General features: G+C 47.6%; 1 protein-coding gene across 1 annotated transcript in view; it reads right to left on the minus strand.

The window, feature by feature from the left end:
- Positions 1–1,204: 1,204 nt before the first annotated feature.
- The window catches only part of lrrc4ba (leucine rich repeat containing 4Ba), a 33,169-nt gene continuing 12,238 nt past the window's right edge, over positions 1,205–22,135 (minus strand). The window contains exons 2-3 of the mRNA XM_076752427.1: positions 14,375–14,914; positions 1,205–11,706 (exon numbers count right to left, since the gene is read on the minus strand). Of these exons, the coding sequence (XP_076608542.1) occupies positions 9,742–11,706; positions 14,375–14,620 (2,211 nt within the window). The 5' untranslated portion in view covers positions 14,621–14,914 and the 3' untranslated portion in view covers positions 1,205–9,741. The remainder of the gene's footprint in view (positions 11,707–14,374; positions 14,915–22,135) is intronic.

A 22,135-nucleotide genomic window follows, 5' to 3' on the forward strand; every position in this document is an offset into this window, starting at 1 on the left:
GACAAACATTACACCTGCTTAACATTAGCATGTTAGCGCTCACTGTGAGGGTGCAGCATGCTGACGTCAGCACGGCCACAGAGTCACGATCTCCTTACACACCTGAGATCTGACGCTTTCACTGTGTGGACCGAACACTTCAACTGACCGAAAACTTTTTTGGGCTTTTTTTTGCAAAGTCTTTAGCCAGTCAGGTCTTAAATAAGTCTCACAGCGTTCAAGGTCAAATCAAGTCTTATATCTGCAGCTCTGGCTGAGAGTCATTGATTATGTTTCCTTCCAGATTACATTATTGAACAGTCTAAACCTGGACATATTGTCCCAATAAGGACACTGAGCTCAGCTTTTGAGAGCGCACACACACGTCTTTATCGTCATACATGTGGGATAAATCCTGTTTAGTTTTTACAGTTTAGTGATGGCTGCTCATTGAAATAACATCCAACACGTTCAGAGCTCAATGCTGACCGACAGGCAGCTGTTAACCACCAGAGCCCAGATATTAAAATAAGTGAATAAAACAATTTATTCCTCTAATGTTACCGGAGAATCACTGTGAAGACAGAACGAGCCAATGTTAACCCAACCCAACAACCCCATCCTGCACCCACACACACATCTGGAAACACGCACACACACAAGGTAAGCCGATAATTGTAACCCTGAGTCGGTAGCATTCAGAAGCTGACCTCTTGGCAAACCCCCAGCCAGCACGAGCTAAGTGTTCACCGCAGGCTAAACAACATCCCACGAACAACACGCACAAATGCACACACAGACACGCACCCACGTGAACACAAAGACACGCACGCACACGGGCAGACGTGGGGCGCAGGCGTAGGTCATCCGCTCGGGTCACGATACACACCCTGCAGCCAGCCGGTCCACAGCCTCAGTGTCAAATCAGCTTTAACACACTGACACAATGCCTCGGAAACACTCACACACACTCTGCAACACTGCTGCGGCACAGAAAAAAAAAAAAAAAAAAAACTGATGCTGATTGAAGGAAGAGGAGGCTCTCTGGGAGAACAGCAGCGACGTGGAAGAACACGCGCACACACACGCGCGCGCACACACACACACACACACAGGCAAAATAACCCGCAGACAAACAAGTTGCTGCTGCGCTCTGCTGATTCGGCACACATGAACTTCCACTCGTTTCCGTCTTGATGATTTAAGTTAATCGACCTACAGTCAAAAATAAGCACCCCGATCTCACTTTGAATTTTGTGAAAAAACGTTATTTTTATTTCATAAATTTCTCAGTATGGCACATGAACAGAGATTGAACGTTCTGAAAAAGATTTGGCACAGAACCTTGAAGCAGAACAAATCCACCCTCCTCCACGCATACACACTCTCTCTGCCACACACACACACGCACGCACACACACACCCATGACATGTTCCTCCAGTGTTAATACGTACATCTGTGGTTATAACAGGTTAAAACACAGTCTTAAGAAACAATCACAAGAACAACCATAGTCAATATTGCAGAAGAGAAGCTGAAGTGAAACAAAGAAGCAGATGGAGGCCATGTTTAATTGAACAGAGGGAAGGAAATATCAGAAGCCTTGGTTTGTTGTTGGGTTTGTTTTCCATATTCCTGAGAGGGGATCGGAGTGGTGCAGGGGGCTAACGAGAGCGTGGGAGAGTGTGTGTGTGTGTGTGTGTGTGTGTGTGTGTGTGTGTGTGTGTGTGTGTGTGTGTGTGAGTGGATCAAGGGGTTAATACAGAATCACAAGTTGACATCTAGCTGCAGGGGGGTGAAAAATGGCAGAAGGCGAAGGTGGGAGGGGTGAAACAGGGAGCGTGAGGTAGATAGAGAGGAGCGGAGGAGGGGAACGGGAAGTTAAGGGGATGAGTAGCATGAGAGGGGGATAGGGGGATAATGCAAGACGCGCTCCCGTGAGCGAGCGAGCATTCCAGCATGTGTGTGCGTGAGTCAGAGAGAGCGGGAGAGGCCGTGACCGAGGCTTTAGCTACATTTCTGAAAGAGAGGGTGAGAAAAAGGCAGAGAAGCAGGAGAAGTCAGCCATGCTCCTCCTCTGCCTTCCCTGGGTCGGGGACACAGAGGAGTCATTTCCCCTCCGGCGCTGTGTGACATATAAGCACCACGGCGGCCCTTCCTCCTTCATGTCTTTATCTCTGCCGCACACAGATACACAAACACGGATACCGTGCGCATTCGAGTGCACACAAGCACGCACGCAACCCACTTGGACGTATGCATAAATATGCATAGTTATGTCAGTCATGCAGATGTTACACAAACACACACTGAGCACACAGAGCTGGGGCCTCAGTGTGTGTAGGACATATTACATTCATGCACACACATGCAAACACGCTCACACATGTAGATTAAAACCTACATAGATATGGAGTGACAGGATGCCTCTCAGTGTCATCTTTCATTCCTGCTGTCATCCTCGCTTCTTCTCAATCTCGCTCTCCTTTCTCTGTCTCTATTTCTGTCTGCCCTGTCCTCCCTTGTCACTCCATCTCCTTTGGGCTCAGAGGGTGGGGAGGCCTGAGGCGACAGAGGCTGCCGTGTGGCTCCACTGCCGGCCGAGCCTGGCGAACGTGGCGCAGGCGTGACGGGCCGTGCAGCCTGGGCACAACGGAGGCTGCCGTCGTGGCCGGTGGATGCTGCTCGTAGCCGTTTATGGAGTAAAAATATAACTTGTGAGGTTGCTTTCACATAGACTGGGAGCAGAAATGAGAGCAGACATGAAATGAGGGTATTAAGGGCCAGACCGGATAAATAAATCAGCACCAACGAGAAAAGCAGCATGCCTCACTGGCTGACATGCGTGGGTGGAGACAAAAAAGGGTAAAGAAAAATCAATATCTCCAGTAAAAGTTTATTTCATATTGATGACTGTTTACAACTGTTTCCTGCATTTTTTAGGACTTATTTCACTGGGAAGATGTTGCAGGTCTGATTCAAAGCTCGGCTGGGGAGGCTTATCTGGGTCAGGGCCGATTCCTGCTCCGGCTTCACCTCTCTGAGCCCAGACAACTTCTGACCCCCGCCGCTGACGTCCGGTCCGGGTTTGACCTCACGTCCTCCCGGGCCTCTGCCGCCTCAGCAGACAGATATGGGTTTGACAGCTCCATTATCAAACCAACAGCTCATATCCATGTGGCTGTCGCTATCTCCTCACGGCCCTCCATACGGTGCTCCAACCAGACCTGAATTTACACTTCAAAGCGTTGAAATGTGCTCTATGGCCCCCGCCCAGCTTCAAACAAACATCAGACACAGCAGAGTGTGATTATGATGCCGGGCCAAGGTGCCCATAAACTGTAAATCTAGGAGCCGTGCTGCTGTGGACCGCGAGGGGGGTGTGCGTTTGGAAACTTAACTGTGAGCCCGTCCCCTGAGAGGAGCGCAGCTGCTGGGTCAGCACATCCTTTAATAGTTACGGATGGTTCAGGACACTCCAGCGCGAGCCCCCGAGTCCGCGCACATCGCACAACCGGAGGGGACGTTTCAACCGCGCTGCAGGGCGCGAGGTGGCTCCCGTGGACCGCCTCCAAATCCCAACACGAGCCGCAACATCCCAGATTGTTCTCCAAACACGAATCTGTAATTGAAAGCGCAGTACGGTTGCTGTCTGGTGAAAACCTTGCATCGCCCCAAATGTCAGCTTTTTAGGATCTAAGAAAAACAGCCTTCTTTTGAACTTTTCTTTTTTTTTTTTTTTTCACTTTACCCCACGGAGTTGTGAAAGGGTTTCACCAGCACCGAGGGCTGTGGAGTTTTCTCAGTGAAAAAAGAAAAATGTAATCACTCCACTGATGTTCAGAATTGGAGTTACAAGGTTTCCACACGACGACACTGATATCCTCCTTTATAAAGCATTCATGAGAAGCTCTGTGTTAAGCAGCGCTCTGGCTTTACTATTCCCATTAATCGGTGCTTTACAATTACATGGGCCGAGAGCGTGTCCCGTTTTACTCCTTCGGTGACTGTGTGGATTTTTCCCAGTTTTCCTCTGAGCTGCAGCTCTCAGGCCCGCTGACCCACAGCTGAGTGACACAGAGGAGACCGTCATCCGGGATGAGACACCGCTCATCACTCTCACGTCACAGCCCGCACACGCCGACGAGCCCCCCCTCCGCCTGCACGCGGCTCGTCGCAAGATGACCACGACGGACATCTTGTGACCAGCGACACAGTTGCCAAGGCAACAAGGAAATAAGCCATGTGCTAATGTCGCGGCCGTCGTCACATTAAGGACACCTTCACAGGACATAAAGCAAACACGCGCACGCTGAGGCCCAGCGGCAGCAGCTGAGCGGCTGGTGTTAACCTCCACTGCACTCAGCTGCAAACTGTTTAAGAAAGCCCCACCTCAATCAATAAATCACTCAGTCAGCGTGTGTGTGTGTGTGTGTGTGTGTGTGTGTGCGGTTCTTACGTATGCACTGGTCTGTGTGTGTGTGTGTGTGTGTGTGTGTGTGTGTGTGTGTGTGTGTGTGTGGTAAGGTTTGATAAGTGGCTTCGGGGCAGCGTTTTCACAGTGATGACACAGAAAAACGTCTGTGCACATCACATCTCAGGCTCCAGCTGAAGCTACATTGCAGTGACAAAAAAAAAAAGAAAAAAGCTCTTCAGTCTCTCATAATGTGACTGAGCAGAATGACCCAGGCGTCTGAAAACTGGTGCCATCAAATCGGGCCTTGGACCAGCGTGATGGTGATGAAACCAGCCCCTGACTGCCAAACATCCCACAGCAGAGGCACATGAAGCACAGCGAGACGGGGCTGCTGCTGCTGGGCGGGTAGGAGGGCCGCCTCGCTGACACAGTGGCACACAAAACACTGCTGCACTTAACAGAATCACAGCAGCCATCATGTGAGGAGACAAGGTGCAACGCTTGGCTCCGCTCTCACGGACCGTCTTCGTGTCTGTGCGAAGAATAATAGCAATAACGATGCGTATAAATTACGGCGGTTTGATGCTTTTGGCCTTGGCACCGGGGAGAAAATTAACACTGGCGCCTAAGCACATGCATCATTGACACCATGTGTATCAATAATGCATTGAGCTCTGCTGTCGCTTCACTGCTATTTTTAAAGGGGTTGGGTGACAGAGAAGAAATTAAGCAGTATGGCGCTCACACAGGGCTTGTTATGCTGAGGTTAACATGTGTGCGACACCGCCCTCAGGGACTGGCACGAGTGTGGCCACAGCGAGCAGCAGACCCAACCTGGACTGCCCTCGAATCTGTGATCACTCAAAGCTCCGCCACCATCAGACGGCAGCTCCAAAACCATTTCATATGCATCATTACGATTATGTCCAACAGCCACATTGCTGTCAGGGCGATTAAGCAGAAATACAGCCACAGAAAATGCACATTAAGAATCACTTCGCCAACAGGTGTTCCACTCACACATAGCCGAGCCAGGGCGAAACAATTAAAGCAAATGGCACAAAATGGGAGCGCTAAGCTAGCTGGCTAAAGATGTGAGGTTAGCGAATGCCGCCACCAGACTTGACCCTTGACCCTCAACTTGTTGTGGAGGATTGACAACGAGAGCTAAAAGAGGCTGAGGATGGGTTTAGAGAGAGAGAGAGAGAGAGAGTGAGAGAGAGAGAGAGAGAGAGAGAGAGAGAGAGAGAGAGAGAGAGAGAGAGAGAGAGAGGGCTGCTTAAGCAAAAAAAAAAAATCCTGTTTTTACTTTAAGTGTCAGTGAGAGGATCATAAAAGTAGCCTGAAGCAGAGGGAGACAGACAGAGCTGGTTTGAACTGGGGATTTAAAATGGAGGTCTGACCGCCCCTCCTCCCTCTTTCCCTCCTTACACAACCTAGCTAGCGTAAGCCCACCTGAACACACACACACACACACACACACGCACACACACACACACTGAGCAGTATTGCATCAACAATGGTGTAACCTCTCTCGCCGTAAACAGCGCACCGCTTCACATGTCCTGATTTCTTTGCCTTATACAACAGTACAACAGGCATTTTATAATCCAGAGCTGCACACGCAAACACACACACACACACGCACACGCACACACACCCATATTCTGGTGTTTTTCACCTATTCCCTGAATGGGTGAACGAGCGGGTCTCTTCCTGCACAGTAAACACAGCATTTCCATTAGAGTGTTGGGAGTGTGTTCGGCGCTCTGTGACTCAGACACTGCAGCACTGTGACTTTGTGTCTCCAGCTCAGCCGCTGCTCTCTCTCACACCGAGCCTCAATAACATGGCCTCCGGTTTGTGCCACTTCACAGGAGCTATAGGGGCTACACAATGCTTTCCAAAGTGACGGGCTACTACAGGCGATGGGCAGGGCGCGCACAATCCCAGGAATTAGGGGGAATAGCTTTTGTAACAGTCCTTGCTTTCAGCCACTGAAAACTGACACACATACACACACAGACCACACTCATACCCACAAGCGTGCCCACATGATAATTTCTCCGTTATTTGCACACAGAAGCAAAATGAATATGTAAATAACCTGTGAGGGGAATATGGATCCCTTGTGCAAGGAAAGGAATATGTTAATGACTGATGCAGGGTATGAGCGTTAATCACAAGTGTAGGGTGCATAAACGCGTTTAGCGATGGCGTGAGCGCGATGCAGATGAAACGCATAGGGGAGAGTGGCGTGTAAACCGCACGATTCGCTGACAGGAAGTCAGGAGCGTGAGGAATACAGCTGCTGGTGTAAACAAATCAGACGCATTAAACGAGGAAACGAGGAGAAATGTTAAAGATGGAGGCGCGTGCACACACGGAGGATTCTATACCGTCTGCTCTCGTCTGCTCAGCATTCGAAACCCAAATCAAGACGCCGCGATAAGGGCTGTCGCAGCGGCAACAGTTGCCAGGGAAACCTGATGGCAGGATGCTGAGGGGTTGGGGGGGAGAGGAGGAAGGGGGGTGGGGGGTGGGGGGGGGGGGGGGCGCTTTATGCGAGGACGCGGGTACAATGCTCAGGTTGATTTGCTACCATTGAAGGAACGCTGGCCGGCCGGTCGAGATATGGCACCTAAAAGGGACGTGACTGACAAGGGGCGACGGGGGGCCGCGGGGGGGCCGCGAGGCGCCGATGGCGACGCCGTTTGGAGCGTTTGTCCGAGTGTGTAGTCATGGCAACGGGGTGTTGACATAGCGCAATCGCACTGGGGGCGCCGTGATTGCGATGACATTCAGGAAAGTAGAGAGCGAGTGCGAGGGAGCTCGAGAAGCCGAGCGGGGCCTTTCCTGTCCCCCTGTGCAGAAAAAAAAGGACCAGCGCCGAGCATTTCACATCCGCCACGTCTGAGCTCAGGCAGAGCCGAGGGACACAAACAGTGAGACCACAGTTAAAGTTGATCAGAACAAAAAGGAAACAAAACAAACAAACAAACAAACAAACAAAAAGTAGCCACCAAACTTCACAGACTTCAACTGCCATTTTATGTGCCAGGTTTTTTTAATTTTCAAAGTGACCTCTGCTAACAGAACAGCTCTCATAATTATAACCAGTGTAATTAGCTAATTATAATAACAATAACAATATTACAATAAAGATAACACTTGATTTAAAAAAACAGAAAATAATCAAACTAGATAAAAACCCAAAATGAAAAACACTTATCATAATAATTTTGTTTTTTAAAAGAGATCTATAAGGTTCTATATTTTTTCACTTAATTGTCCTTTTCTTTAGAAAAAAATTCACCCACCACTGTATACTGTACTGTCTGTTACCTCCTCCTCCACTGAACGAGCTTTGCTTACCTTTAAAAATGCTCGGCAATGCCTGTCGTCCATTTAGCTCCCTGCTGCCATGAAATCCACTCATACACGATAACACTGAGATACAGTTGTGAAATAATCCCCTGCAAAGGAGCAGTCTTCATCAAAGGTTCGTGTCCTGTCTTTAATGCGTGATAACATGAGGGGTCCTGACTGCTTGAGACATCAGAGCAGACGAGTCAGTGAGGGCTGGACTGAGGAAGCCATTTTGAGGGCCAGGTTATTTCCTGCTGATGCATGTGGAGTTCACTTAGCGGCACGCTGAGTCCGTCCCGCTGCCGTTCGTTAGCCGAGTCCGACAGGATCAGTCATAAAACAACTTCAGTGTCATATACAAATGAAAGAAAAATGTACTTCTCAGCTATCTGTAGGCACAAGTAGTAATAATAATAGTCATATGAATGCTAATAATGATAACGTAATAACAATAATGTCATATCATCACTGTGATTGATCTTCACCGAATGTTGAGCGAATCTAGACTTGGTTTTTCGACAGCATGCTAAACGAGCATGTGCAGCTTTTTAGGAACATGTACAGTAAAACGTTGTAACATATTGTTTATCATTTAACGCGTTAATCATTAAATGACAAATAAAGCTAAAGCTTGTTATCATTACTACCATTCTGATCATTATTATTAACACCGTAGCTACGCTGCGTACCAAACGATGAAGAGCTGAAGTCGTATTTCATATTTTCGCAGCAGAGCGTGAAGACCTCCCTCCTCCAATGACCCTGTTTATGTGAATGCGACAGGAGAGGAAACACTTTGAGTGGCTACAAAAAAGTCAAGACCAAAATAAATTCACTCAAACACTTTGCCAGGTTTTTGTTTTAGCTCCGTCTCGACGGACGCCGCTCTCCCGCGCGTCCCTCTGCAGCACAGTCGGGGCGGCCATCTTGCTCCGGGTTCGGAAAAGTCGTAAGGGAGGGCCACTACAACAGCTGCGCGTATTTTTTATTTTTTTTTTAGATATTCTTCAGACGTTGTAGTTTTCAGTCAGAAGCTTGATAAAGATTCTTTATAATTTATTTCTTTGAATGAAAATATATTTACGGTATATATAATATGTACTTTCAGTCCTTTTTATATCTCTCATTGTCCTTTAGGGCACGGGATCGTTCTTCTCCCGTGACAAACCGATCTGTGTCTCTCCTCCGTCAGAGAAGACAGTAGCCAGTCAGGTGTAAACGGGAAAAAGGTGAGAAAGTGAGAGTGAAACCACTCTGAAAAAACAATCGCTGCTGTTCTGTCTCCTACGAAGTACTAGTCTGATACGTGTGTCCTGGACAGAATCGCTGCGCTGCTCGAATTCTGCTTTCTCTGTTTTGTTTTAGTGCTTCCTGGAAACCTGGGACCGTACCGCTCACCCAAGCCATTGTTTGTTATTCAGTGTCTCTGCCAAACACTAATCTGACAACATGTTCAATGGCCAATATTATGTCTCCCTCCAAATATATACACTGAATGTGTCTGGAAATATACGAAGCGATCTGTATAAAACCCGGAGAGGCTCACTGCACGTGTGAATTACTCGCAGCTTTCCGCTGTGACTGTGGGTGCAAATGAAAAGAGTTGGCTTGATCTTGGACTTTGGCAGACTGTAGCGGGGCGCACAGGTAACTGAATGACTGTGATGTTTGTGGTTTACGTCGTATATGTTTGCGTCTGATTTAGTTTGAAAGTATGCGCAGATGCTGTTGGTGGGACTAGTGCTGATCAGACATTGTACTCTGTCTCCTCTCGTCTTCCTATCTGCTTCTCTCTGTCAACAGATTGACAACACAAAGCAGCGACTATGTGAAATATAATCTTTTCTGGAATCTGTCCACGAGGACAGTAGGCTACAATCAGTCTCATATACTCGGTCTCACAGGCTCTTTCCGTCTCACTGTCTCTATCTAGCATCTCGTCTTTCTTACCTCTTACTTCTACTCTCACTTTTACTCAGATTTGAGTCTCTTGCACATTTTCCTTGGACCCGCTCTTAAAAAGCAGGGGCTCATTCTGGCTTTTCCCCATAAGGCCTTTCAATGAACTGTGGAGACCCAACTGGGGCAGGGGCACCGGAGAGGGCAGGGTGCCACCTGTGGGCGTTCCCCCGCTGGTGGTGGTTGGAACCTGGGAACAGGATATGGACGTGTTCTGAGACTGAGAGCAAGGCGAGGGGTTGTTGTTGTTGTTGAGGCCCACACCTGGACCCGTGCCCATGCCCAGGCCCATCATGTTGTTGTTGAAGTGATGAGTTTTGTAGTAGTGGTTGAGGTGCTCCGATCGAGCCAGGTTCGGCAGGTTGACGATCTCTGGGTGGTGCAGCCTGAGGCTCTGGCCCCCTCCTATTCCACTGCTTCCGGTCTGCGTCATGGTCGAGCCTCCTGAGATGCCGCTGCCCCGACCGCTGGCTCCGGCCCCCAGCTCATCCTCCACATTGATTATCTCGATGGCACGTGCAGGACCGTGGTGTTTGTGCAGCTGGTGCTGCTTCCTCAGCTTGTAGAACACCACCAGCATCACCGCTGCCATGAAGGTAATGGCTACGAAGCAGCCGATGATGATCTTGGTGGTCTTCATCACGTCATCCAGGCCCGAGAAGCCCGGCTCAGTGATGGGCACAGTGAAGGTGGGTCGGGTGGCCCGAGGAGAGGAGGAGGACCAGCCGGCTGACAGAGAGGAGGCCGTGGTGGAAACGCCTTCTGGCCACATGTGGCCCGAGGGAGTGGGGCCAGGGGGTACACGGATGAAGGTCTCATTGATGGCTACTAATGCAGACTCTTCGTCTCCTGGCGTCTCCACTGTCTCCACGGTGACTGTTGTGAAGTAGGTGTAGTTGACGCTGGCATCAGCGGCCGTCACATTGAGGACAGCAGTTGCCGTGGTATTGCCAGCAGCATTGGTGACCATGCAGGTGTACTGGCCCGTGTCTCGCAGAGTGACATTTGTGAAGTTGAGTGTGCCATCATGCAGGACGGATATCCGCACCCGGTAGGAGCCATGGGTCATTAAAGTGCCATTAGGGGTGATCCAGTTGACAGATGTCGTGGAGGTGCTTGTGCGACACTTGAGCTCTGCAGCCATACCCTCAGTGACATTCAGGTCTGTAGGTGGCTCCACAATGACAGGCGCATAGCAAGTGAAGTGGCTCTGGTCAAGCTCTCCAATGTACTTGCCCTTTAAGAAGGGGGGAGCATGGCAGCGGGCGCAGCAGGTGGTGTTGCTGGGTACCGTCTCCTTCAACCACCAACTAAGCCACAGCACATCACAGTTGCAGATCCAGGGGTTGTGGTTGAGGTGGACCCTCTCCAGCTGGTGTAGAGGTGTGAAGAGGTCATGGGGCAAGGAGTGCAGGGAGTTATGGGAAAGGTTAAGTTCTTCCAGGTTTTTCAGGTCATCGAAGGCGTTACGCTCAATGACGGACACCTGCGAGTGCATCAGCCACAGCTTGCGGAGAGACACCAAGCCCTGGAAAGAACCGGGCCGGATGATTTCCAGCCGGTTTCCTGACAGCTCCAGCTCCTCCAAACGCACAAGGGCCGTCAGTTTGGGAATGTCCTTCAGCCCACACATGCCTAGGTTCAGGTATCGTAGGTTGATGAGGCCGACGAAGGCTGCGTCAGAGATGAAATCCAGCTTCTTGAGCTCACCCAGGTCCAGGCGCCGTAGCGAGGGCACACGGTGGAAGGCATAGCCTGGCAGAGTCTCAATGGGGTTGTTGCGCAGCCACAGCTCTCGCAGCTTGCTGAGGTACTCGAAGGCATGTGATGGCACCAGTGTGAGGCGGTTGTCGAAGAGCTCCAGCGTGTTGAGGTTGGGGAGGCCATTGAATGCTCCGACTTCAATTTGACGGATCTGATTCTTGGAGAGCTGGAGGATCTCAAGGTGCCTCAAGTGCTTGAAAGTGTCTGACTTGATAACCTGGAGGGGCAGACAACGATACAGTTACTGAACAACACGTGGAATCGTTAATGTGGATTCAAAGCAGTGTTTGTTATTGAGATTCATATGGTAATATCTGACAACGGGAGGATCTGGATAGCATAAAGTGGACTTTGAAGTTAAGCTGGGTTTAATGACAGAGTACTGTACAAAATATTTATTTTAACGCGTTGTTACTTTTAAGGATCATATACAGTATAAACCTTCCTAAAAGTTACTCTGTTGAGTTTTGATCATCATAGTTTATGATGTTATATTAAGATATTAAGATGTTAGATATATAAGATATTAAATGACATAAAACTTTTAGAGCTGCAGCTCAAATACTGACATATGATTTTTTTAAACTTTAGAGATGTTTACAGAATAACAGTATAAACCTAAAGCACTGTGAGCGATTCAAAGACACACACAGAGCTAAACACATTTAAATAAACAAACCAATCAAATATAAAGAGTTCATGTCTCAACAGAAACAGCTGATCCTGCAGTGACCATTGCTGCTGTTTACGGGGGGGCGGTGGGCTTTTCAGACAGACTCCCTCTGACTGCTGAGAGCGACACCAGTCAGTCAAACAAGTGTGTCTCCAGGACTCTGTGTTGGCTGCAGGGCCACCCCGGCCTCCATGCTCCTATGTTACTGATGGACTAAGAGTTACAGTGAGGGCGCTGATCCACTAAAAAAGGTTGATCTGCTCATGACTCCATACTGTCTGACCATGGTGCCGTGGCACAACCTGTGCTGCACTGATGGTGAAAAATGGCAAAAAATTATCACATTTAATTTGTAGTTTGTATATTTATATAACTATCAAGACAATAAGCAGGTGTTAAACTTGTCATTACATGTCTAAGCTCTGTGGTGAACGTCCTGTAAACCCGGTCCTAACCCTGACCTTATTTCACAGCCTGCTCCAGACACTGAAGAGCTTTTCACACTGTTGTTTCAGTGAGACTCGGGGGACTTTCGGCTCACACGTTTCAATCCCTTGATAATAAGATGATTATCAGTGTTGGACTATTCGCATGAAGTGTCGCCACAAATGTTCCGTGTGACACTTTTTTAAAAATCTGTTTTACAAATGATCAACCAGGGGAGATGTTTGTCTGCAGGAAGACGTGGTTCTGAAAAACATGGATGCCAAAGGTGGCGGACAGCACACGCTAGCACCGGTGCCGTCCAGCTGGAGATCAATTGGCACGAAGTCAAAGGCACACGGCTAGTGAGCGCCACTAAAAGCCCCTTAAATCTCTGATTGTTTGAGATATGTGTGGCCAAAGCCCTCTGCGAAACACACAGAGGCTCCTGGAGTCGGGCCATTGCCTCTTCTGTATGTAGAGCAGGAGTGGGAGGGGAGGTAGGCAAAGAGGGGGGAGGGAGGGGGGGAGGGAGGGAGGGAGGGGTGGGGATGTTAAGAGGGGGTGGGAGCTGTCAAGGCTTTACTCTCAGGGTACTCAGTGAAGGAAAAAATAAGCCAGAGAATCTAGGATGCCTTCAGGTGTTAAAACATTTTTAGATTTTTAATCATTTCAAGTGGGGCTGCAGGATACAACAAACCGAATCGGAATTTGTAGGCTAAAAACGAAACGCAACGGATATTGTTTTTATTTCTTTAATTTTTCTTTCATGTGAACTGCATCTCTGAAAACCTCACGTACCAAATCATGTGGCATGATGTCCCATTTATGCCCCGTTAACGTCACATAATGGCTAATAAGATGTTTCCTCAGAGGAATAGAGGATTTCAGACTGCTCCGTCGAACGTACACAACAGTTTTACACGATAGGAGATGCACTGGACAATTATCACAATGTTTAGGACACTTGTTTTTCATTAGAGCAGATAAGATGTAATGGAAAGGCATTTAACATCACAAAAGAACAAAGCGCTGTCCAGAACATGAGCAGGGATCAAATGGCTTCAAATGCTGGTGCAAAGAGCAAAATCAACCCACTCTGTTTAGAAATGTAGAGATTCATGTGCTTTGTATCGATTGTCTGTGGTTAAATGATCTTCGCTTGCAGCTGTAAAGCCACAATGCTCTGTCGAGGGACTCTAGATAAATTGGTAATGCATACAAAAGGCAGCACGGTGTCGCAGAAATATGCCTTGCTTTCAATTCATAAAATATTCCCTCAGTTCAGCAGAGGCTTAAGTGCCTTTTTCTACCATTACTGCCGCTTACGTTCTGTCTTTTCTTGGAAGTTTCCAGGAGACAACCTGTGTCAACAAGTTAATCCCGACGTCCACAACTGGCTGCAAAACCAAATGTTCTGTCTGACTACGGGCGAAAAAAAGCATATAGAAATGTTTAAGACGCAGATTTTAATGTCTCTGTGTGACTTTATGTCACCCAGGATTCGTCTGTTCTATCAGTAACTATAGCAGCTAATGTAGTGAATGAATCAATGACTGCATTAAGGTGTATCAGTAGACTATGAGCTGAAAAGAAATGGTGAAACCAAGAATCTGCTGCGTTTGGGGCACTAAAACATATCATCTTATGCGTCTCTGTGATATTTATAGACAGAACGTTTTATCATGTGGTTTCCCTGCAAAGCATCCTGTATGAAATGCACAACACAAATCAACATTGACGTGACGAGATTTGAGCTGACGAGCATCTTCCTCCAGGCTATATTTACCTGTATCGAGTTCTCCTGCAGGTTGAGGTATCGCGTGTTGACTGATATGCTTTCGGGCACCTCCTCCAGGTTTTGCCTGGTGCAGATGACTCGGCTGGCCTGGTTGGAGCAGGTGCAGAGGGAGGGGCAGGAGGAGGCGGCTCCCACCAACTCCGGCCCAGGGAGGAGGAGCCGCAGTAGCAGCTGGGCCAATAGAAAGAGGAAGGGGGAAGGGCCGGGAAGGCAGGTCAGCGTGGCGATGCGCATGGCAACTGGGACATGACCCTGCTCTTTAATCCGAAGGTACAGGTGAGGTGACTCCACGCTGGTGGATTTGCGAGAAAAGGTTTATTTTCCCTTTGGTCCTCCAGTGGCAATTTGTTCTTTCTAATTCTGCATCCTCTGAGATGTTTTTTGTCCTCTGTCGATCTCTGTGTTTTTTCCCCTTGTTTTTTGAACATAGAAATATGCAGATAAACAGATGTTATTCCCTCTTTTTTCCTCCTGTTGTCTGGGGATTTGACTGAGGCTTTTTGTGAAGTGAGAAGAACCCAGGAGTTACTGTGGAAGAACAAAAGAGAGAGAGACAAAGAGAGGGAGAGAGAGAGAGCAAATATTAAAGGCAGAACACAGACTGCGCTTCGTGTTTTCACCAACAGAGAATGAAAAGAACAAATAAGAGGTAGACATCTACAGTATAGCTTATCATGGGAGGGATTGTCAAAAAAATCTTTGAGAAGCATTAGAACTTCTGTGTCACTGCTCATATCAAATCCCACATAATCCCCGAGCAGACATTTTGTCAGAAATCAAATCCTTACACCGAGGGCAGGTGGAAGCCGATTTCTGTAATTAACAGTTCGAGGAGGTGGTGCGGAAATATGGAAACACGCAATCAGAAGTAGGCCAACAAGGTATTTCTGTCTTTACAGGACCGCGCTAAGCATGCAAACATGAATTAATCAGAAATACATACATTTCTGAAAAACTGGTCCTGCTGTAAACAAATGAGCACCATCACATGCGATCAGGCCGAAACAGCCGAGAAGTGAGGTGATTCCTGCAGAGCAGCTCAGAGAGGACGGTCTGCACGGCGGCTTAAGGTCGCACTGGGATCAAAAGAGTGATCTGAACACACCTGAGTTCAGACAGGTACACAGGTGAATAAGTGACGAGTCCAAGTGCATAAAGCTATAAGCAGCCACGTGTTAACTGTTAGCTGATTTTCACTGCTTGCACTCAGTAAAATGTCTAAAAATAATCACATTTTCACAAACAAATGCACTTTTAGATGTAAACGTAATAACATGACAGGGATTAAATAAACAGCAAGTTATCAGATTTGTGAGTCTTGGACAGTTCATGTTCGCAATATTTTCACCCAAATGACTTAAACGATTAATTCATTGTTTAAACAGTCGAAGATTAATTGTCTGTTGCATAATTGACTAATCATTTTAGCACTAATTAGGTTTTTCGAAGGTAAAGGAAATAAGATATGTACAGTATAATATTGCACATACTTTGTACAACAAAACAATCAATGCAGCCGCCACAAATAGAAGCTGAAAGGCAGGGCTGTAATATTAAAGAGCGAGTCTTCAGACAAAATACAAACTGTAGCCTGCATTAATCAAAGGCTGGAACTCACGGCTCAAACACTGTGTTTACAAAGCCTGAGACAATGTTGGATTTCACGGAGAATCTACACCCAGTGCAAATTAAGATAAAACTTATCAGGTAGATGATGGAAAATCCCTTCAAACGGCCTCTTCAGCGAACAAAGCGGCATCTACGCTGTGAGAGGGAGCAACAGGCTTCATGGGACAGGTGGTCTTCACTTTGAGCACCATTAATAACACCGCTGGTGTGAGATAGCGGCTTCCAGCGATGGTCTCATTTGTTAAAAGCCAATTACACCAAGGTATAACAGTTAATACGACACAGATATATTGATGTTTGATCCTGCTATCCTTAGCGCCTTCAAGTAAACTCTCATCAAAGCGAGTCTCCTTAAGAAGGCCTTAAAAACAGGACTGAATCCAGGAAGCTGTGCCGCTTCTTGCAGTGGCGGTGGGACTGAAATGTTAATTCCATTCCTGTACGAGCACAGCATTGCATGCTCCAGGGGCTGGAGAATGGTGGCGAATGGCGCAGTCTACATTAACGCTAATGGATGACCAGCTTGAGTCAGGCTCTACCAGCCTGGAGAGCCACAGAGCCTCGCCTCCCTCCTGCAGGTTATTCAGACCTGAATAACCTTAATAAGGGCATCCAGCAATCTAGATACGGTTATTAATGATGATGGTTGTAATGATGAGACTTTGACACGCAAACTCATTTGACACACCGAGCATCCTCACTTGGCACAGTAAGAAAGGAGACGGGGGGGACAGAGAATGAGAAGGGGAGAAGGATTATTAATCTGATAGATGACTGTATGGCTGCAGGCAAAGAAGGGAATTATCAACACTACAGTAATAGATGAATACTGAACAGCTGCAGAGAGCGGAGAAAGAGAGAGAGAGGGAGAGAGATGGAGACAGATGGAGGGAAGGTTGAGTGAAAGCGATGATGAGGGATAAAGACCCAGAGAGAGGTATAAATAGTGGAAAGAGCAGAAAAGAGATCAGTAGTAAAAGAAAGATAAAAAAAAAAAAAAGTGGAAGAGGGAAAATAGGGAGGGAAAGAAGAAGAGGCACATTAATATTAATAATCTCTCGCTCAGTGAGAGAGAGTGAGGGAGAAAGGGGAGAAGGAGGGGAGGCTCAATAGAGAGATGAATATAAAACAGACAGAGATGGAGGGAGGGGAATGACAACACAGAGACGCATATAAAACAGAGAGCGACGGAGAGATGGAGGCAAAAGACAATACGGAGGGATGAATATGAAACAGGTGGAGATGCAGAGGGGGAGAGGAAAGGGTGGACGGGTGGGGGCGAGTTTGATCAATAACGCGTATGCAGTGGTTCAATGACATTAAAACACACACAAGGACGCTATGATAAATCATATCGGCAGCAGCATCTCTGGTCAGACAGAGCAGGGCACCGGCGACGGTGCGGCGGCAGCTGCAGCAACTGCAGCCGCAGCGCCGGGCAGCGGTGCTCGGTCACCGGGGACGGCGGCTCACGCTGCCCCGCAACTGCTCCGCATCCGCATCCCGGCGCGCGGCGGCGGCGGCGGCGCCGCGGATGAGGAGGCACTCGAGTGTTATTTTTGGAGCGCCTCTCACCTTTTTTATGTGTCTTAATTTCCAGCCACCTTTTCTTTTTGCTTGCCAGCGAGAACTGAGTGCCAGAGCTATTTCAGGTACCTGAGCTGAGTGGAAAAGGTGCAGTGAAACAGACGGAGAGGAGAGCCGGTGGAGGCTGAGGTTAAGATGGTAGCTGAGATGCTGGGAGGAGGAGGTGGCGGTGAGCGGGAGTCCATGGAGGAGACTGAGACTAGTTGGAGCTGACAGCTGGTTAGAGGCTGCTTGATTGTATTCTGCCTCGCTGCTGTCACTACCCACATGTTTCTATAGTCTCCACCTGTAACTCTTCCTCCTCATCCTCCTTCCTCTCTCTATCTCCCCTGATATCTACACCCATCTCTCACCCCCTTCTGTAAAAGTACAAACTCTCTTCTTCTCTTTTGCAAACTCATCCCCCCCCCCCCCCCCCCCAACCCCCGGCGGCCTTACTACAACTTATTTCCACCTCCACCCCCTCCTCACTGTGGTGTCCAGTGGCGGGGGTAAACGCTGCATTGACCTCGCAGTTTGATGAAAGATTAACCTGCTACAATGATGCATATTAACCCTTAACCCCCCCCCCACACACACACACACACACACACACACTGCAGCTTCTTTTCCCCCTCTTGCTCGCTCGCTCTCTCCCTCTCTGCATTCAAATCTTAGCCAACAGAGTTACCATGGTTACCTATTCACCACAGTCTCCCACTCCGTCCAGCTGTATCCCACCAAGTCCACATCCACCCCTCTCCTCCGCCTCCTCCTCCCTCATTAGCACCCTATACACACTCATATACAAACAGCACGGAGCAAAAAACATGAGCGTGCATGACATCGACAGTCCCGACACCACGAGGCCGGATTACAGCAGGCCCTGACGAAGACGACGACGACGACGATGATGCTGTGATCTGGAGGGATTTACGGTGAAGGAGTGCTCGCTTTAATTTTGGCCAAATGACAAGCAGCCACAAATCACCAGAGCAAAGGTCAGGGGCTTGCTTCCTGTGATTTAGCGGCACAAAGATAAGAAAACTGAAATTCTGTCCAGCAAAAATAAATTAATGCACATTTTTTATGGACTTTATCAACAAGGTTTTCTTTTCTCTATTAGCTTTTTACTGCACAACGAATCCTCTGAACCAAACAACAAAATGCACAGTTTGCCCTAAAAGATGGTTGGTCGTGGTTACGATCATCAACTCGTGGTTAAGGTTTGGGATGTTGCTTGGCTCGATGACGCCGTCACCTAATTACTACAGCTGCTCGAGTGCTTGCTTGAAAGTAATATACGTCGGTTAGGGGCTGAAACTTAAATAATTAAATGGTGTTTTTTAAAAGCTTTAAAGTGCCTCCTCGCTCAAAACTGGTGTTTTGCTAATTGTCCCTGCACTCGGCTGTTTGAGCCTCACTGTGCAGAGTGATGCATGTGCAGAGTTTGGCACCAGAAGGCTGTTTTCATTCACCTGCTGCTGACGGGGGAAAGAAAACGACAAAGCTATTTACTCCAGAAAAACATCAACCCTGAAAAATCCAGAATCTGTGAAGATTGTTTAGTTGACTCCCCCCCCCCCCCCCCCCCGCAGCCATTATTTTTCATTACTTTCTGTTCAGTTTGAAAATCAATTATCGTACGAAAACTCACGTTGTGTACTCACAGTGGACATCAAGTCTGCATTCATTTCGCCGGTTACATTATCATTGATTTGCAACACAATTTGAGCTCAGATTGATTTGAGAAGTCTGCACTGCTTGACCTCCAACCTCTGAACAGTAATGTGAAAATGAACGCAGAACAGATGCTCGATGGACGCAGACACGGCTGATGGTGAGTATGAATAAATGGAAAGCAAAGAAGTCTAGGAACATTCAAATTTAGAAAACATAGAAACACGGCTTTCAAAAGGGTCAGCTGGGATGTTAGGTTTAAAATCTGGTAGCGGAGGAGCTAAAACCAGCAAAATGACGGGTCTAGTCCTTTAAACGTAGTCGCAGATAAAGTTTAATTCATGCTTTTCCCCCTTTAATCGTCAGCCCAGAACGTTCCCAGCCTTCCTCTTAGATTTCCCTCAAGCTTCAAAGAGTAGCTTCAAAGTTAAATAAAACATTTTCCCACACTGTTAGACAACATTACATATACAGTATTCTGTATATGTTGTAATAAAATATTAAAAATCCAGAGCATTTCTTAAAGATGTGTGATTCCGTCGAATATAAAATTCCACATGTCCCAGTTTACGCGCTGTGCTTTCCTGTAACTCAGCCTGACGTATCGGATATCTTCAGGGTCTTGACAGGAATTTAAAATTAAGTTTGTGCATGTGAGCAACGCTTGGTCGGCCGGTATGCTCGCCTCACCAGGGGCTCTGTGGAGCCGAAGAGGTTAAAAGACCCCCATGTTCCTGTTTCTTACGCTACTGCGATGGTGTGTCCTGTGAATTTTATTTCATAAAGATTTATGTCAGCCTCTAAAGGTTGGGTAATTGAGTTTGGATAATTTTACCCTCCACTACATCTCTACCTGTGGCCACAGAGCCATAATTTAAGAGCGGAGGGTTGGGAAAAGAAGATTTTCCTTCATCTTCCACCAGAAGCCAGCGATCATCAGTGGAGGATACCGACCATGACAGGACTGAGCGGCAGATGGTTCGACGCTAACTTTTCTAACTGATGCAAAGGGCGAGAGACAGGCGGAGAGATAACCAGAAACACGCGCTGACAGTCGAACAGGCGACGAGTCGAACCGACAGGAGTGCGCTGCCGCTCTCCGGCGTCCTGTCTGCGCACCAGCGTGGAGGCCCATCAATAATGACTCGGCACACACCAAGATGGCAGCTCATGCAGCCGCGAGAAAAAAAGGGAGAAAAGCTCATCATGTCGGTTGTGTGCGGTGGGAATAGAGCCATGACCTTTCCTGATCGCAGTGACATCTCGGCAATGTGCCTGCGAGGCGTTAAGGCAGCGGAAAATCTGCTCGCACGCACCCCAATTTCTGAGACAAGGAAGTCGTTTAAAATAATAACCTAAGACAGATTTTATCCCAAACAGCAGAAAGCGAGTTGCCAGAAGTGCTGATGCCTCTGTTACATCAGGGATGGCATGTGTCATGGCAGCTGCTGATTCAGTCGATTCACTGAATCAACTGAATCAATTAACCATTTATTAGAATTCAGTTTGTGGTTATCCATGTCTGATGTGATGGATGTGATGAGGTTTTGGTGATCGATATCAATACTGATCGATGGCACCATCTGAAGCTCTTCATCTGGGCTGAATGAGCCCCAGAAAGCAGCTGGATTTTTCTTATTATCTTATGTTTCGGCGCAGACTTTTAGTGCCCCATGTTCTCCAGTAACTGCTGTTTCAGTGGCTTTACCACCCTGAGAAAAATAAAATTCTGAGGGAAAACTGGCTCCTTCGATCTCAACACCATCAATACCGGCCTTAACAGACCACATAACAGTAACCAATAAAAAACCATTCGGAAACAGTCTTGCAGAATTCGCAGCGCACGAGACGTCTGTAAACAGGAACAATGCTTGTGGTCTAATTGCTTACGACAGGCGGCGAGTTCGTGTGGCGGGGTGATGGAGAGGGCAGGAGTGAGAACCCACATCCACCTCCTGCCTTGTTCCCTCCAACCCGTCTGTCTCCCGCCTCAGTATGAATGCCAGCAGCGATGAGTGCATGTCTCCTGACTAACGGACACGGTCTTGGCACCTTCAGGCATCGCTAGGGGGCGAAGTCTCAGGGGAAAGCGAATTCCTCGTGTCGAACAGAGGATCATCCCTTCTCACATTATGGGGGCTTATTCCAACGGTCAGCTCACAGACGGTGTCGCTGGTTAATTCTACGCACAATGTTAACGATAGAAGTGAGCGTCTTAAAAGAAAATGGAAATACTAACTCATTTTAAAGGAATTCAGCAAAAGTTTTGAGTTATCAGAGGCTACTTTCTGTGCTTTAAAGCTTGCTTTCTCTCAAACTATAATAGCCCATTAAATGCTTAAACTCACAATAAACAGGCTTTTTACTGTTTAAGTTGATGGCTAACTCATTTGCACATCCATTAGCTTATTAGCTTGTCTGTAAATGTTGCTGAACAAATGACAGATACAGTATAAATGCTGAAAGCAAAGCAACTGTTTAGCATTTAGCTAAAATGCTAAGCTACTATAACAGTAGCACGAGTAGAGAGGAGTTTTAAAGTTAGCAAACTCACCCAATAATGTGTAATATTACCTGGAGTTTGCTAACATTAGCCACCATAAGCTGCTGGTCATACCAGACCGAGTAAGTCTGCAGCAGCAAAACCCCTGAGTGCACAGAAATGAGCAGTGTTGCATTTTATTGCTTATTAATTCAACTTTTCTTTTGTAAGAGGAACGGTTTGTCATGTCCTCTGTCAAAAGTTGCACAGCGTCACCTTAAAGCTCCATAGATGTGAGGAGAGCTGCAGATTCAGGGGTTAATTCTCAGTGCGGTCGTCATCAAAAGCGAACCCTTTCATAAACAAGCAGCCATGTGACCCGGCCCTGCTCT

The sequence above is a fragment of the Chaetodon auriga genome, chromosome 16 (genome assembly GCF_051107435.1).
Source record: "Chaetodon auriga isolate fChaAug3 chromosome 16, fChaAug3.hap1, whole genome shotgun sequence".
Taxonomy (NCBI): Eukaryota; Metazoa; Chordata; class Actinopteri; order Chaetodontiformes; family Chaetodontidae; genus Chaetodon; species Chaetodon auriga.